The 19,387-nt window shown below is 32.9% G+C and overlaps 1 protein-coding gene across 1 annotated transcript; it reads right to left on the bottom strand.

Annotated features, from left to right (window-relative positions):
• Positions 1 to 2,159: 2,159 nt before the first annotated feature.
• Positions 2,160 to 19,387, bottom strand: Phm (Peptidylglycine-alpha-hydroxylating monooxygenase). Its single transcript, XM_076113040.1, has 10 exons — positions 19,037 to 19,387; positions 13,791 to 13,848; positions 12,624 to 12,711; positions 10,305 to 10,380; positions 9,205 to 9,331; positions 7,773 to 7,821; positions 7,268 to 7,413; positions 6,782 to 6,971; positions 6,228 to 6,408; positions 2,160 to 5,641 (listed from the first exon to the last, which is right to left on the bottom strand). The coding sequence occupies exons 1-9, from the start codon at positions 19,145 to 19,147 to the stop codon at positions 6,249 to 6,251; spliced, it is 1,005 nt and encodes a 334-aa protein (XP_075969155.1). The 5' UTR covers positions 19,148 to 19,387; the 3' UTR covers positions 2,160 to 5,641; positions 6,228 to 6,248.

Genomic DNA, 19,387 nt, shown 5'->3' with positions numbered 1-19,387 from the left:
GAATATTCCATGGAGAGCAACTTAGTAATAATTTGCTGATTTAGCTAAAAGTTTAATTTTAACAGTAAACGGTTAACCATCTATAGATGAATTGGTCTTAATTGTGATTATCTTGAATGATTTAGTTTCCATGACATAGATATATAGGTATATTACCTATGTCATCATTCAAAGAAAGACTCACGAGACGAATAATGAGGTTGTCCGATTTTTTTATAAGGCATATAATATATGAGAGATACGCAGATATTTATATTTTTTTAAACTTAGGGGTCCTCAGACTTCTGTAACGATCTAGGGCTACAGCAGTTCAAGAGTCAATCCGTTATGAAAAATTTTTCCTTGCATTGTTCTTTCTTTTTTACCACCTCCAAGTGAGTCCACTTAACAAGCATATGTAACAACTAGAAACAGGCTTACGTCTCGTAACACCTATTTATGGGCTTCCGCGGGCGTGTCTCATACACATACTCAAAGTGGACACACTATGAACTATATACAGACACTACTATATTTACTTCAACCATTTATAAACTTAGTTGCGTAAAAGTACTACGTAAGGTATTATTCTTAAGTCTTAGGCTATTTTGGTTGTAAATACCTCAGGTTTGTGTTATATTTAGATTGTTTGTACCTAAATTAGCGACGTTTCCTGGAATTTGTTCAACTTTAAGGTCTTGTTAGTTGTCGCGGTCCGCTAAAATGCGATTTGCTAAACCCATTTTGACTTTTATTTAATTTTATTGCATTAGGTTTATTATTTATAGACTTTGTTTCAACTTGGCAGCTTAGCACTAAAGCTTAAAAAATATACATATAACTATTTGTCTCATTCATACTGTACCTATTTTTGGCGGAATCCGGCCTCAAACAAGGGTCGCCACCAAGCTAATCAAGAAAATAAAGATTTTTCAGCCATGAAATCATAAGTGATGAATAGAATTGATGCATACGTATCTGCTAGATAGGCACGCAGCAAGCTATAGATGAAAAAATTCACTGTAAACGTAAAAATAATGTAGGTATTGATCATTGATCGCTTAGAGAATTATTATCGAAAATTAGAGGTGATACAAGAAATATCACTATCGTAAACTTACCTTTATCCAATAAACATTTATTAGAGTGTAATTCTTAAGGGAAATAGTGGCGTAACGCTGAAGAAAGATTGATAGCTATGTAGATCTACACTTACCTGTATTTCTTTTGTTCATAGCACGTAAACGTAAATAGGTAGGTATATAAGGTTGCGCTTACTGTAATGTAACTACGTAATACGTACCTACTATAATATATAATATAAGAAGTGAAGTATTTCGCAGTTACGGATGATGCACCTATGAAGCTTACCAGTAGCTGTTCCTAAGTGATAAATAAGTTCCATTTTAGGCACTTATTCAAGCAGGTAATATTTAATTCGTACTAGTAGTCAGACCGACTTATGAGCGTTAAAAGATTATTAGTTTCTCCTTCCTAACGTTAATTCTTACAGAATAAATGTCCTCCTGTAGTCAGTGCCTGTCAAATCGAACGTTACTAAAACAAAACACCGTAAAATTGGTCCATAATTTTAATATTAAGTTCAAGGCCACATTTGGCGACGGTAACCCAGTTAGAATCTTTAGCGGTCCCATAAAAGGACCCACGCAGTGCTCTCCCGGCGCGGCGCGGTACAGCTGTAGAGAAAACGTGCTACCCCCCACCACACACCCTCTTACCCCCTAAGAGCGCTGTGTAGGCGGCTCCTACACTTGTAGCTCGAGTGACCGTGAAAATTCGACATTTCCTTCCTGCGAAATCTTGATATGACGTCATAAGGATTAGGATTTAAAAAAGTAACAGCTGTAGTTTAAATTTTCTGTACATGGATTTAATTGAATTTAACTTTGAATATGAATTCTAGATTTAGTTTAATCTGTGCCATTTTTTCAGTACCATTAACAATATAAATGAACACTGTTTTTTGTTTATTGAAGCTATATGAAATGTAAAAAAGCTTGCATATTAGTGGCCTAAGTTTTCGTAGGTGTTGTGCAATAAAGATACTACTAACGCCATCTATCGGCAGTAGCGCGAAACTTGTTGAGCGTGTCAGTGTATTGAAACAATGAAACCGAGTTGGTAGTTACTATTGCAAGTTATGGGAAATAAAACACCAATTTAAAATATAATAGTTTATATTTTTGCACTTTTTCCAATAAAGTATACCATTTTACATTGAGGTTCACACGATAGGAATCCAAGGGTCACATCGAGTTAGGCATAAGTCTACGACATCAATAAGTTAATAATTGAATAAAATACTTTAATACACATGTGTGACTTAGGCCTAACAGTAAAGAGATAGTGTAGAAAATCGCTCGCAAGTTGTTTTACATTGACGAGTTTATTTTGTAAAATATAATTACTGTGAAATGAAAACGTCAATGTATACGAAATTGCGAACGATTTATTTTAAATGAACTGAAGGCAAACTGTGCGATCGAATTGTCTTTTTAAAACAGGATATGTTCATACTTTTTTGTTGTTTATACCTTTAACATTTTTTGGCTCATGGTTTTCGAAGTTTAAAATCTTTTCCAGCTTCACACAGTCACCCCAGTCTGAATAAAACGTCTGTAGCATAACACAGAGATATGAATTAACATTTAATATAATATTATGCTAATAAATTTATCTTATAACTTAACAATACTTAGGGACAGCCGTGTTTAACACGTACACTGATAGATAAATAGAACGATTTAAAAAGCATTTCAAATCTCTCTTTCTTTTTAAGGGGTTAAAATGAGATAGCAACAGTCGCTCAGATCTTTTATTTTATTCAAAATGCTTTGAAAATCGAATAAAAATTGTGATATTTGAAGGTATTATACACCAACATCCACATAGCACTTATATAGGATTTGAAAAACGACAAAAATCCATAGAAAATATTTGTTAAAATTAACAAAAAAAAAGCATTTCGAACAATAAAATAAGTATAAAATTAGTTGAAAATGGAATGAACATAATTTTAGGCACTTTTTCAGATCAACAAATAAAATAAAGTTACTAGGAATGTTAAAGTTCTTATTCTAAACACATTTTTACTTGATACACCACAGATATTTGTCTTTTTTTGTGCTTCAGTTTTGTCCAAAGCAATTTTATTTTCATAAACAGTCTATGTGTAATATGTCTTTAAGTTTTAAATACCTTATACTTAATATATTCATATATATTTTTAGCAGAATAATACAACTTACATAAGAAACAAAATAATTAAACGATATTAAGTTCTGAACAATTTTTGTTTTGCTATCACGAAATTAGAAATGTCTGGATTCAGCACTTTCATTCCCAAATTCAATTAGTCGTCAAAGATGTACTCCAAGTCACTTACTTGGAACTATTATGTAAAGTACTCAGTACGTCATAATTTTCTCTATTCCAACGTAAAATGCAACTCTAAAACATTTCAAATATAGCATTCGTTCTCGGTGGACTGTCTATCCTTTTCACTCATCATCAATCAGATCATCGCTAGGCTAAACCCATTTCTCTACGACGGCCTCATAGGTTAGTTTTTTATTAACAAAATATACAAATTCATATTAAATAAAAATACGGGAACACTTGCGATGACGCAACGCACGCAATCTTGATTAACCTCTGTGTCAATATAATTTCGTCTATAAATACAAGGATATTTTTCCATTCTTGTATTCTAAGCCTCAGTACTTTCATCTAGCCCATAAATGCACTATCGCAAATACCGATATCATATAATTAAATAACTAAAATAATAATAGCTGCTTAAATAATCAGATATACAACCAATCTATTAAATACAAAAAAAAATAATATAAATATATTCTTAGTAAAGTCATTCAGAAACTTTTGAAAACACGAATACATAACAAAAGCACCTGAATAAGTGAGCTTAGTTTCACTAAAGCTATTATATATTTACAGTTTTATTATATGCATTTGATATCAATAGATTAGTTACTCTTTGGTTCCTATTTTTCAATAACCAATACACACGTAGTTATGATGTTTCTAATTTGAAATGTATGTTGGAATAATAACTTAAATTGCTTACTGTTTTCTTTAAAGGAAGATCTTTAAGTACTGTAATTCGAAAGCCTAGGCTTACATTCCTTTACTTTTTAATTCATATACAAAGTCAGAAATCCAACATTCAAAATCGTCTGATTCTACGTACATACATAATAACATAATCTACGATTGACTAAATATTACTGAAACTTTGTGTGAAACCTCTAAGAATATAAGACATATTCAATCTCAATTCAAAATATAAACATATAATTTTTGTTCATTGATATCAAATGCATACAAATTATCGAAGTCCAGAGTACAAAGCCGTAGTCATTTCAATATATTTCCCATATACTTGTATAATATTAAATATACAATGTTTGTTAGTAATAACAATACTGTACGTCTTATTTACAATAATAGACTTCAAGACAGTGTAAGAAGAATTCGGATAACCTTTTCAAAGCCAATGATCGTAACTGTAGGCCATTTGCTTGGCTTTTCTACAGTTTTGAATTAAAGAAGCATAATTTTAAATTTGAGATAAGGTGAAAAATAACTTCGAATGATAATATTTCGTGACTAAAGCGGGGAATTCACTAGACAGTCGTGTGAAATATGTTTTTGAGTACCTCACAAACGGCCAATTTTTTATTCTGATAAGCCAAACGTGCAGTTCTTTACAATTACAAACACATCCTACGAACCTATAGTTGCGAAATATGACGGGCATGTCTGTAGTCCATCTAATTCCCCGCTTCGAATGTGAGATAATTCATATTAGTATGACGACGTCATACAAGATTGTCTTAGCAAGTTTCTAGAAAAATACATGTCAGGTATAAGATTGTTTTATAGAAATATTGGTTATGTAAAATATATAATATTTAAGTTATAGTCTTTTATACCGCGTTGACTAGAAGTATAGATATTCAGCAATCATATTTTCTTATTCTAAGTTCAGATCAGTTTAAGCATAAAATACTAGTTATTGGGTGATACAAACCCAAATTGTTAGATTACAATTATATGGATTAAAAACAATTATTATGCAGAATTTTAACATTTAACTACCCAGTGCTTTTTTAAGACAGTGCATACAATACATTGGATATATTGATATTAGAACCAAATATTATCAATGATCTCAATTTCACGCCCATTTTCAATAATCTATCCTCAATAATGTTAAGGTAAGGTGCTTACTTTAATTTAAATTTAAAGTAAGCAAGACGGGTCCAGGATTTTGAAGACTTGTATTTTTGATTGCTTGGTGCCGAACCAGTGTCTTTTATGAAGATGATAAACTAAGATCCTTCAGTGACTTCAACTTTTTAACGCTTCTTACTGACAGATAGACTATTGAAAACGGCGGTAAGTAAATGCATATATTCTACAGTTCTTTCTTATGTCAATCAAATAATGTTATATTAGTTACTTGTTTTACAAGTTAATCATCGATCCACTGAACGAATTCGTTATATAACCAATAATAAAAGGATATAGATTGATCGTTACAATATTTTTGAAATCTTTGAGTCGTGAGTTCCCCACCGACCAACTGGGATTCATAAATAGTGATGCAGTCGGGAAACTGTAGAAATAATAAAGAAAAGTAAATTCCCTCATATTGACTTGTTAGTTTAGTCATTATAATGTATGTTTGAAACAAAAATGAACTAAAATTATTACAAAATGTCCCAATTTTCAGATGCATTTAAATGCATTTTATTTAAATTTTGAAAAAGGTAAAGCCACACCGTAGACAGTTTTTATACGTTTAAAATTAACGTTCAGTTCCGTACATTACTACATTCCTTTGAGTTTAAAATCCTCTTGCATATTTTTAAAGCTCATATTCAACAGGATACAATAAAGTAGAATGTAAAAAACATTTTGTAAATGATTGATGGTTATTAGTAAACGTATTATTTTTTATAAAATACAAACAGTCAGCCTGCGACCACGGCCAGTGTAACCTTTACCGAAACTTCAAGCATTTCAAGGTAAAGTATTTGATTTTATATTACTAAACTTGCAACGCGAAAGTTTAAACGCTATAAACGTTCTGAGGTGTGTCTTTAGCCTTATTAAAAAATAATAGTCAAATACTGGCTATGTACGAAACAATGGAAAACAGCAAAGGCGAAAAGTATAACATATATAATACAATCAATTACCGTGGATCTTAATTTCGTGTCCTAAGATATGCTTTCGGGGATGTTGTTGAGATTCTCGCGGGCTCGGGTCCAGTAGTAGTATGGGGGGCCGGCAGAGAAACAGTACTTCTGTTCCAAGGGAGTACTGTTCTCAACCCAGTACATTAGGTAGAAGTTGCACATCTCGTCTTTGTTTGTAGCGCTAGAATTGAAGATAATTTGTTTGAGTTTCTAGTGAAATTAAGTAACGATGAGCATTTAATTCAGGCTGATATTAGTTGATGAATCAAAGCAAGAGTTAAAGAGGAGGAGTTAACTAGTGTAGAAATTTATGAATTTCTAGCACCAAAACCGCTAAACCGAAGTTAACAATGCTCACTGGCAGAATAGTTAATGTTAAAAGTTACCTAAGTTACGATTTACATTAACATTCACACAAGCCAGTTAATAATATGTTTTTACAGCTACTATTTATACGATTGCAACGCCATCTATTGCGATATATATAAACCATCAAGCTTGAACAATTCTGCCAATTGATGGCGCTGTTCTCAATTGAAATCTGAAACACATACCCGATCCTAACTGGATGATTATGCGTATTATTCATCACACAGCGAGCAGCTAGCACGTCGTCCCTTCGTATAGGTTTAGTGTTGACCACGGGGTAGAACATCTGAGGCAACTGAGGGTTCTTCTTGCCTATCAGCGTCCATATGTCGCCACTGGCGTCTTGGCGGACTACGTAGCCGGTTACTACTACGCCTGAAACACAACATTCATTCATAATAAATAAATAAAATAATTTTATAATATCACCAAGATACAACTTACATAAGGCACTCCGCTGTTTTGCTTAGCATTAAAGTAAGATTTGAAAATCTGAATAACTAAGATATCAGTGCGTATTTTTAAGCTTGAGTTTTCGGAGTAATTAGTCTTAGGGTACAACTGTAATAAAACTAAACCGCTAAAGAAAGAAATAAAGGGATCTTAATCAATTTCTTATTGCTCTCTCTTTTGAAATGGTCTTAAACAGCGCAAAAATAAATAAAAATTACCCAGTGCATGTGTATGAGTCCTGAACGCGAAGGGGTGAATGACTTTGTCTTCATTGATAGCGCAGGCGGTCTCCATATTTTCAAGCGAGTTAGCAGCGATCACGCCTCCTGTGCCTAGCAATATCACTCCCGCTTGACGAGGCATTCTGAAAATTTACATAAATATATTAATTTTGTAAATTGGTCAGTAAATATAAATATAATGATTGCTATTAGTCAACTACAAATTAATTGTAAAATTACATTAGTAAAAAACAATTTTACTAAATTTGTGGATTCAAATGTTATTGAAAATGAGTCAGTGTAGGTTCCACACATGTCGTATTTTTTATGTTATTTAGAATTTTTACTTAAAACATACAATATCAACTGATATAATATGTTTACAGAACATTTATTACGTTTGCTCTGCTTATGAAAGAAAACAGCGAGTACTAAGATTATTCCTAATACAAAACCACTGTAATTAAATAACGTGCAACTCCTATAACAAGTGAATACTTACACATCCTTTGTGTATTTGAGGAACACTCCAGAATTATCCAGTTTTTCCTCTGAAAATAACATCATAGCATTTATGAGGATATCTCTCAAGTATTTTTAAGTTTGTTGGAGTACGCATATATTGAAGACTAAGGAGACCAAAACGACATAGCCCTCCATTTTCTATGGGCTACGAATGATTGAAAACATTTAATATTGTAATGCAGCGGCTTTTAATCGCGATCGAAAATTAAAGGTTAGGATACCGATATTATGTGTACAAGTCGCGAGAGTTCAAAAACATTGATTGAAAACATGTTTATACCCAGAGTAAAACTGGTATATTTATTGCTATATAACTTTTTCAGGGTATAGCCATTGATAAGCTAATGGCCTGATATATTCACAACTTTCTATAATGACTCTTCAGAATAAATAGTAAGTTATATTATCATTCATTGTTTACTTGTAGATATAAACAATATCAAGTACCTCTTGATATTATGATTGATTTCTCAACACATTGACATTCGTAATATAAGTATCTTGTTGATTAAATATAAACTATTATTTATAAACAATATGTAATTGTTGTTAAGGAATGGAATCTTTTAATAAGCATTTATTTCTTTCAAATTACGACGAATAAGTTCCGTAGTTACGTATACTTATTGTTCGATACAAAACTGTTGAAATTGTAATTAAATTAAATAGTATTTTTTTTAAGTCTAGCGGCTACCCGTAACTTTGTTTGCGTAGAATTTAGTCTTTACTGTTTTAACAACATTTTTATTGCGGTACCTCTCCTAATAATTATAGCGTGATGTTATAGCCTGTAGCCTTTCTCAATAAATGAACAATATAACGTAAGAAGATTTTTTCAATTTGAAACAGTAGTTTCTCAGTTAAGCGCGTTCAAACAGACACTCTTCAGTTTAATATTACTAGTATAGATTATATTATCTCTATGGTATACTGCAGTAGCAAAGGAGTATTTGTAAATCTAGCTAGAGGCGACAAAAAAAAATTACAGAAATTTCAATACATTAGAATTTGATCAGATCACTATGCGAAGTTGCCAAATATATGTGAAACTACGCATACATACATTATGTAGCCATTGATAAGTAATTCATGTACCCGCATTTTGTATTCCGTAAACAAGTAACTGCGTCAAAAAGCCATTTTGGTGTAAGCCTTATTTAGTGTAGCGATCGACAGACCTTCTACGTCTGTATAGCTTCTGTCTCAAGAGCTTTCAATTTACTTTACTAAGTACGTTACTGCATACTTCTTTTTAGTAATAACTTAGGTACTTTAGAAAGTTCTCATAAGTGCCAATTTTTTTTTATTGAGTGTTTAATATTTCTGATTGACAAGTTAACCACAATTTTATTTGGGAACATTGTATCAATAACAATGACTAAAGTAGTTACAAAATAATAACAAGTTACCTGGGAAACGATGCATATAATGTACTTGCAGCACTAAGTATTTGATAGGCGAGTCCTTGCCGATGAGAAAGCCGACATCCTTAGGTAAATGCAGACTAGGCGCATCTCGAGCCCATGCATATACGATCTGAAAAGAAAATTGTGAGCATATTAGAACTATAGTCAAATGATATAAGAAGATAGAGAACTGACAGCCATTTGTATATGACGAGAGGAAAAAAGGGGTAATCCCCTACAAGCCGAAGTAAAGATGATTAGTAATATGATGACTAATGAGAATTCAGGTCGTAAGTTTGTGACATAAATCCTCAATATTGTCAAAAAAAAATGTTTATTAATTTCGCTTTATATGTAGTCGCTAGTATTGCAATAACAATAAGTAATAACAAGTTCATTAAAATTGTTCAATTCATAATACAATATTGTAACTTATTATGTTTTTGTAAGACTGTAGATTACTTCATTTCATTTATTTCATTTGAAAGACAACTCCCGCACTAAGAATTGCTCTTGTGTCGCGGGGACTTTTACAAACATACAAACAACGGACACAAAGCACAACCAGACCCGAAACAATTATTTGTGGATCGCACAAATAATTGTCCCGTGTGGGAATCGAACCCACGACCTCCCGTTGCAGTGGTATCGGCGTGGCGACCTAAATCACTGCGCCACAGAGGCAGTCAAAAGTTCATATATTAATTCTACTATCAATACTATTTGAACTATTGACACTAGCGCGGTTATTCCCAGTTTACTACAAAGTTTATCTACACGCGTATTATAACAAAATTAACAATAAAATGTGCCACACTACAATGTTGGTTATGTATATTTAGAGTATTTCAAAAAGATTATTTCCGACAATTTTTCTAGCATTGGTGTGGTACCTATGCTAGAAAAATTGTTGTTAAACTGATCAAGAGGGTTAGAGCCGCTACAAAAAAACATCTCCCACACAATACTTTAGAAGAATTTTAACAATTTTAGTAATCATTCATAGTTAAAAATCTCAAAGATTTATAGACATCAATTAACTAGACTAAAATATTTATAACCGAAATATTGTGATATATTTTCTAATTTATTGGATATTTTACCTGAGATCCCGAGCGACAAGGGCTTGCCGTGTTGTACATCTCATCAACCTCATTGCTCTGCATTTCACCGCAACTCCTGCAAATTAGAAATATTGTGTAAAGGGACTACGTAGACAGAGAGAGAGAGCAACTTATTTCGGTTCTGCTTTGCTGTAAAAGCAATTTATGGCAAGTGATTAACATTTTTAACCCTCAAAGGAGCGAGATTGCTGCGAGGAACCGAGTATACATCTAAGACTATTTTAGATTTTCGATTTACTAAGTGGTTTAGGTTAGTCTTACATAATATTTAAGATGCTGCTCTGTATCGACTATGCCGATCCCAAATCTATCTGCTACAATAGTTAGACGTATATTTTATTTCATTTCGAACTAAATATGTACATCTGGAAAATGATAAATTCTACTTTAGCTTAGTACGCTTAAGACAAAAGTTTGTTGCTATTGCTGAACCACGCTGTATACCATGTTTTTGCAAGTTATCTGATGATTTTCATCACGTGTAATTTAAAAAACTTGATGTCATCATACAGGTGTAATGTGTATATTTATTTGACTGCAAGCCTACCGACAATGAGGATGTCAGTAAAGTAATTTATTATTATACAAAATTACAGCAATTACCTTAACATTAAGTTCCACAAAGTGTGCAAAGAGTAATATAATATTTACGGCTCATTAGGCCTGAGCATTAGGGCATAACATATTTTATTCAAATCTGCATGTTTTATGAGAGCCCAGGAATTAGGCAGACAATTTGGACCTTTTTAAAAAGAAACTTCCGACCCCCTGACCTTTGTATACGAGCATCAAATTTTCTAGCAATTTATTTTACTAGATCGATGGAATGCAATTAGACTAATAGTATAGAACTAGGTTTAACCTTCAAATTCATGGACAATACAAGTTTATTTGTAACGAATACTAAAATCGATATTGATTCGGTAGTATCTACCTTACAATGGTAAAATACAAATATACTCGAGCATCGGCTACTTCCACTTGAATTACACAATAGGAAAATATGCTCGCTTCCGATGATATGGGATCAAATATACATAACTCTATAGACTATAAACATTAATAACGTATTGTTGAGGAAAACATGATTAAAATCACAATTTAGTTGACCAAATCGCGCAGTGCATGAAAACCTTGATTCTGTTAATGACAGAAAAGTTTTCAGAAATAAGAAGACTTTTCTATGTCATTTACAGAATCAGGGTTCATTTATAAGATTTTGTGAAAAGAAAGCAAGCATCCGTCCTTCCTAACAAACTTTCGCGTTTATTGTGGTAGTATTATACAACCTTGTAAAGCATATTTGATTAAACTATGTTGTTATACGTAGAGTAGATATAAGTAGGTGCCATGTAAAGGTCAGTGGGATGGCTGTAGCGCCCTGTGAATAAACACGACACGTAACGCAAGGATAATCCAATAAACATCCAATGATAAAAGTATTGACGTTCACTTCACGGCTTTGGTCAACGCATGTAATTATTCTTATCGCCGCGGAACTTGTAGGTAATCAAACCGTGAACTTGGAGTTAGAAAATACATTGGAGGAAAAATATTGAAAATACATAGGTGATTTTAAAAGAACCCTGTAAACATAAATAAAGGAATAGAAAGACTAACATGATAGCATAGACGCTTAAATCTTTGCGGTTAAGACGTAGACTACCAAGGAACAGCTGCCTTGTAACTGTTACGAAATGCCTTTGACGAAAGAGCCCAAAAACCAGTCGATACACCAAACCCACAATACTGCAAGATGTATCTACTACTTGTTTACTGAGCAGTTTTAAGATTTACCTAGCTATCTATAAATTATTGGCCATAATATTCCTTACCCTAGTAGGCATAAAGTCACAAGCTTCGGTCAGTTCCATCAAACAGCGAATGATTGTGTTCGAATTCAGTCACGTCATTAGTCGCAAAGAAAAGATACGATACGATAGTAAAATCAGCTTTTCAATATGTCTTATAGTAATGAGTCTGCCATACGGTTTGTGTCTAATGAGACTTCTATCTACTGCTTAGAAATTCCCTACCGGTATTCATCAGGAATTAATGAAAATGAACCTCACATAAGTCTTACTACCTAATACTAAAAATAAATGTCTGGAATGAAAGAAATACTCAAAGAATACTGAATATTCTTTGATGAGATATGGCAAATGCTTCATAATCTGTATTAACAAATGTATAGGAACTTATACTGATAGTTTTAACCTCAGGGAAAAATCCTACGCAGACTAAGCGACACGCAGGACCTTATACCTAATAACTTATAACTTGAAAATAGCGACTTACCAAACTGACTCGTTAGATCCTGGTTCTGAACATCCATACAGCAGCATGTGGTGAGCGGTGTGCATAGAGGCATTTGGTTCGAAGCCAACTGGAACAAAAGGATTCTAAGCTTAGTTTCTATCTACGAAACCATATCTAAATTTGGTGGATTTATAGCAAAATGGTGATTTTTACAATCATTTTTAATCTGATTTTGCAGCGTACTCTCTTAGCAATTTTAATAAAGACAGGTTCATATTTTGCCATGAAGTAGTAACAGCTTAATTGTTTAGATGTTTTAGGTCGTAAGTTATTCGTAGCACTATCGATATGAATCCAACCCTAACATAAACGACTATTTGAATTCTCAAATTTTCTTATCACGTGCTAACAGGTGCAACCAAATTACAACAAAAAAATCTAAAAACTTAATTTTAGTGGTTTTCTTGTAGTCAAAAACTAGTTAGCAATGCAATTTGCATGCATAAGTATAAAAAAGTGAGATGTTACCATAAAGAGAACGTTTAGTTCACATCAATGTACTTTCACTGAATACGAATTGATGGAATTACACGTGCATTAACGAGGATTTTTGTTGTTTTTTCTTTAACCAAAGTTTCTGAACATAATTTTTTTTTTTGGCATCTTATTTGGTATTGGGCTTGAGCTTGGGCTATTGGTACATATAATGACTGTAAGGGCACCTTCCCTACCAACCTAGGGGTATTGAACAAAATATAATTGGATTCTATAAAATGAAAAAAGAGAACTTTACGTACTAGGGAGTGGAAAATATAAACGTGGGCGTTAAATGCCAATCTGTTCGACCTCTAACATGGATCGATCGAAAAAAGTATTCATGTGTGTATCTAGTACAGATACTATCACGGATTTTACGTGGCCATTGGAAAATACAGGCTACAAAGGTAAAGTCAACATTTTTTTGTGTTAAATTCTGTCATTTGTGAAATCTCAATTATTTTTGAGCGGAGTCAATGTAATGCTGATCTGATAAAATTGAATCAAAAAATGGTAAAATCCGTTATAGAGTAGATTTACATCAAAATTGAAATAAGTGCTGCAACAAAATTACATTCACCTATAATAACGGAAGAGTATAATAAAAATTACAGGTTTCATTAGACTATTATTGTACAAATAATAAACATTGGAACAACTAATACATACCTATGTAGTAATTGTTGTGTGGTGAGATTCTAATTGGCGTGCAGAGATAGAGTTCATCCTGTAACAAAAAAGTATAGTTTCACTATACACTTTTCAATATAACAAATACCAATAGGATTTACTAATATGTCTGCCTAGTACATTTTACACATAAACTGCCGAATTTCAGGGAGAGGCAGGGAACATTGGCTTCACAATTCACATATCTAACGGTGCTAGACTTTTACTGTATAGCTTTTTATTCACGACGAAATACTGTATTACGCCGTACAAAAGAAGGCTAACAGCTAAATAACTAACTGAACCTAAAAACAACCTGCAGAAAATAGAAAATTCATCTACCCACACGTGTCGCATTCAGAGAATAAAATAGAGCGTCTAAAGATAGGTTCTATTTTTGTACTGTTTGGTCTACAAAAATATAAGAAGGCTTTTTACGTAGGCTCTCCTTTGTTTCCATTCATATCCAGACGTTATGCGGGTCAATGAAAAGGTAGGTGGTTTGAATGTGTGAAAAGTTTACAGCAGAATCATTGTTAAATTAACTAGTTTCGACGCAGGTCTGCCGTCGTAGATAAGATTTTAATTCCCATAATATAATAGAAACTTTGCAGGAAAGTTTAATCTGAGAATTTAGATATCAGCTCCTTAAAGAATAGTACTGAAATGTTAAAATATGTAACGAATAAGGTACTTCCATAATTATATCGGCAGCTACACAGTAAAGGTAGTGTATACTCTGGAAAATCACGAAATGCTAATGATTCTGCAGTACTCAGGGCCGCCGCACAGCATTTGATTGTCTAAAGGAAACCTAAATACATTAATCAACGTCTACACTAGAACTACTCACACATAGAAATACTTGTAATTTGCACCTATGTGGTAACTACATTTGTGTCGATGTAACAGCAACACAAAAGGTTTGCCGGCGAACGCGGTACGTCTAACCTCCCTGTCGCATATAGCTACTACCGCTAGAGGTCTAGTGACGTCATGAACTCACCGGCAAATTATTTAGGAACGAGTGGTACGGCTATTTATATTGCTGAGTTGATGTTCATTTAAATGATTAGTAAATGCTGTTACTGTTTGTGTACAAAACCATAAGGGAAATTACCGGATATAAGGAAATAAATTATAATAATTATACCGTCATTTTGTCCAGGTCCGTATCATACACGGGTCCATGACAGAAACACGATGTAATTTGCACAAATATGTGTTGTTATTTCATAGATTTTTTTAGGTTTATGAATTTATTAGCGTGCGTCAGTATCAGCCTATTGCAAGGCCACTAGAGATTGGGGACCATAAGCCTTTCCAGAGTAGCCCACTTGATGAGATAGTACCAATCTCAAAAGACTTTTTGGCAACCAAGAAAATGCCTGCAAAACGAACTTATCTCACAGAAAATGTGTCAACACGTAAGCTCTAGACTGTTCCATTTCTCTTCCCTATCCGGCGGTCCGCAGTCTAAGTTAATTATGCAAACTTAGAAGTTCCCAGTTCACAAAGTTGCAAATAACTCTAATTAACCGACCACGGCTTAGTTACTTGCGAAACGTCTCGAAAGGCTTCAGTTTCCAAGTGGACATTTATACAGAAAGTTTTTGTATGATTTCACGACTACTATTTACGGGAATTGAGTTTTTGAAGAGTTCCAAAAATAGATGTGGCGACAAAAACTACCAGCATGTTTTGATGTTTTTTGAAGACTTAAAATGTTTTCTAGTCGAATATCATAGTTAATTTGGAAACTTGACTTATCAAGAACAAATAACCGAGTATGTAGAAAATAACAAGCGACTGCTAAAGAGTTGTAAACAAAGTACACACACAGACTCGTATTACGCTGACAGGAAATTAACTTAAAGATTTAAAAAGTTCATATATTATTCTGTATGCAAAGTGTCCCGCGACCCAAGAATCATTTCTATTCTGGTGATTCCATAATTCAAATATAATATTCTGACGATGGCCGTTTACTTTGCTTGTATAAATAATAAACCTCTACAATCCGAATGTTCAAGTGAATAAACACCTTTCCAAGGCTGTATGGAATATTCCCAGGTCGTTTGAACGAGAAACTAGCCCTATAAATAAACCCCTTTGAGGGTTTATGAAGCAGTAGCATTTATTATTTAATATTGATCGTGATTCCACCCGCGCAATGTACAGTATTTAGGTCCGATTCATATGTTTCATGGCAATGTTGTTTTGTCTGCGTCGTTTATGCAGGGTTCTTCGATTTCGAACGAATTCTAACAAATAAAAAACAAGAAGCGAAAATATATTATGAATCAATTTTCAGACCTGCTTCAGGTGTATACCTATACTAAAGTATGGTAACTGCACATTTGTAATCACGCAAATAAGGTTGTCGAGTATTAAAACGCAGTAGTAATTATGAGAACAGGAGCTCCAAATAGGAACCAATATATTTGGATTAAGGAATATTCCAGTTTGTCTTAATTTTACTACTTTTCCTTAGACTAAGCAAGAGACCTAGTCTGCCATTTCATTTCTGCATTAAAAATCGTCGATAGTTACTCTAGATGTCGTGTTGTTTTCTTCATACGAATCAAGCCCTAATTTATCGTACGTACAAGGTATATCACAGAATACGTCCTACACATTGACGTTATGAAGTTAATTTATCTTTAGAGGCTTTTATTAGATGATAATAGTCAAGTGCTTTGATAGCCATAGTGTTATTCATATCCAATAATAAATGCATTTAGTCAGCAATTTTCATTACGCAATCTTTAAATAACATAAGGCTATCGAAGGTTTTCAATTGGATCGAGGAGAAAACAAGCTAGGGCGTTACAGGACTCACGGCTAAACTTATAATATTTCCGAGGTACAAGGGGAAAGTAATGATAAAAATACGATTATAGGTGACGCGAAACAATTGGGTATATCATGATGAATTTTTAGGTCTGTTAGGAAAGAAGTGCAAGGTACGGCAGCTAACACTATTACGCTGCAATCGCTGGATTAGAAGAACCGTAAACCGAGAGTCCTCTGCATTAGGTCTACGTTCGGCTTTCTATAAAACCTATTGTGTTCAAGTTGTTTGGCGTAACCATATACTTATAAACGACCTCTACAATCAGTACGAACTACGTGATACATACGACAGAAATACGACTTCGACTCGTTATCATTAAAATAGGTTCATCCCCGATTCACAGAACCTCTCAATACATTACGTAAGTCATTCCGGGGATTGCAGATACGTAACATTATAGGTCAGCCAACTAGGCTAAATGCAATCAAGTCGGTTTCGACCCAACCTCGGCCTGACGTAGGTAGCTATATCCCGTCTTCAGCTTAAACCGCTATCTTATGCCACCCACGTAAGAGGGTGGGCTATTTTTAGACACGTTCGTTACTTTTGTTATGTAAGTTAAATAAGTTTTGTATGAAAGCCTAGAATGTATCGAAGTCTTATCAGAGTTAATTAACATTCGGAATTGAATTTTCTTGTTTGAACTGTAGAAACATAATTAATGTTGGTACTAATTATTGTAGGAAGTTACGGTTTATTATAAAATTGAATATAATTACATACGACGTAGGTTTAATATATTATTATAGAAGTTTTTTATTGATAATTTTACATACAACCTAATATCATGCATAATATACCCAAAGGTGTCGGCAAAGGAGTTTAAATTACACCAACATTACGCCATTAGCAATGTTAATTCTACGTTATAGGGGGCGAGACTATTGCTAGTTACTGGGTTATGTAACATACCTTGAGGTTACTATTGAGATAGGTACTTACATTATAATATACCAATTAGAAAAAAACAATACCTAGTATGGCTGACCCAGTAATCGCAACATAATTACCAGTCAGATACACTACATTGACAGCCAAAATTACTTCATTAGTATTTATAAAAAAAATAGACACTAAATTAATTAAGATAGCTACTTACTATACTTAGAACTTAATATCAATGACATTTTAATATGGCCAACAATATTAATTCATGGAATTAGAGCATTAATATATTGGGTACAAAAAGCAATTAAAGGAGTCCGAGAAAGTTCTAATAAGTTTCATACAGATATATTTTAAACACTACTATTTATTACTTGTTCTAAAAAAAGCTTAGCATTACATATTTTACAATGATAAAGAAATAAACTTGGCATTAATGGGTACACTCTTAAGTATGTGTAGTACCTAAATAATACAATTTTTGAGAAATAAGGGCCGGTCAAAATGTTTGTGTGAAAACTTGTATTTATACCTGCAGAAATGAATACTACCAAAGTATATATAAATAAATAGATTCAAGCAGATTTCTTTTTGCAGTGACTTGTATGACCTTTAAATGCCAAATAGTGATGACTTAGATTATTGCTAATCTGATGGCATAATAGTATTGTAAAATCTGCATGTCCCAGTAATTTATTCAAAAATAAAAATATTGTTTCTTGTTTTAAAAAAACACAGTTATAGAGCATTTTGCTTTATATTATCTATTCAGGTAAATATTTATTTTTTTCAGAGTGATGGCACCACCAAAATTAAAATGATAAAATCAAAGATACCTAAAGGAAAGAATGTTTTTTTTTTTCTAGATTATTTGAATAAGTGTGCAAAGATGGAAACAGTGTAAAAAAAAGATCCATACAATTTAAAATTTGGAGTGCACTTGTACAAACATTCTGGAAAATAATGTTGCAATTACATTTTTTTTTTTTCAGTAACTGTAGTGTATCTTCAAATAATCTGTGAACACATTGGTTTCACATGCTTATTTCTATTAGTAAATTTTGTCTTTATCATAGCAGCTGTGTAGGTATACTTAATTTACACTATTTATACTATGACAAACTAAATCTTTCGCTGGTATCAAGCATACAATATACCTATACTTAAATTAAATTTTCATATTGCTTGAGCGTAGATCAAATTTTTTCAGTCATCTCTAATATAAACATTATAGATAGCTAGGATTTCTTTACCTTTACAACACATGAATTAACTTGCTGCAGCAACAAAAATTCTTCAAAATAACTTACAATTAAAGCAGTGTTTCTATGTAAGATGCTTGTTATTAGCAAAATATATGAATAAAACTATAGGTATAATGATTTAGGTAAAGTAGTCTTACAAAAACAAAATAAACTTAGCTTATTTGTGTAACAAGCGAATTATAGTTTTTAGAACACGTTCCGAACATTTAAATTTATTAAAAATAAAAATAAAAACTTACCCTATGTGGCCAGACATTTGGCATGAGGAAATCGTAGGTATCCACTTCATGTCCGGAGACAAATAAAACACAACTCAGAGAGACGAAAAAGGTAAATACCAATTTATCCATCACTCAAAATTTGGGCAAAATTCAAAATATAAGTTCCGAGAACTCTGATTCCGACAAGTTACGGTACTTTACTGAATCAAATCGAGTTAAGAAATAAGTGTCTGTGTTTTTTTATTTAATAATTCTGTTGCCGCGTTGCTTCAATATTGATGCGTGTTGATCTCAGAAGCGACAAGTGTTTGTATAAATAATTTTGCAAATAAAATCGATCAATACTGAAGCAAGATTACTAACGTCATA

Source organism: Anticarsia gemmatalis, chromosome 1 (genome assembly GCF_050436995.1).
Source record: "Anticarsia gemmatalis isolate Benzon Research Colony breed Stoneville strain chromosome 1, ilAntGemm2 primary, whole genome shotgun sequence".
Classification (NCBI taxonomy): domain Eukaryota; kingdom Metazoa; phylum Arthropoda; class Insecta; order Lepidoptera; family Erebidae; genus Anticarsia; species Anticarsia gemmatalis.
The sequence above is the reverse complement of the archived record's forward strand: the minus strand, read 5'-3'. Positions and strand labels throughout refer to the sequence as shown.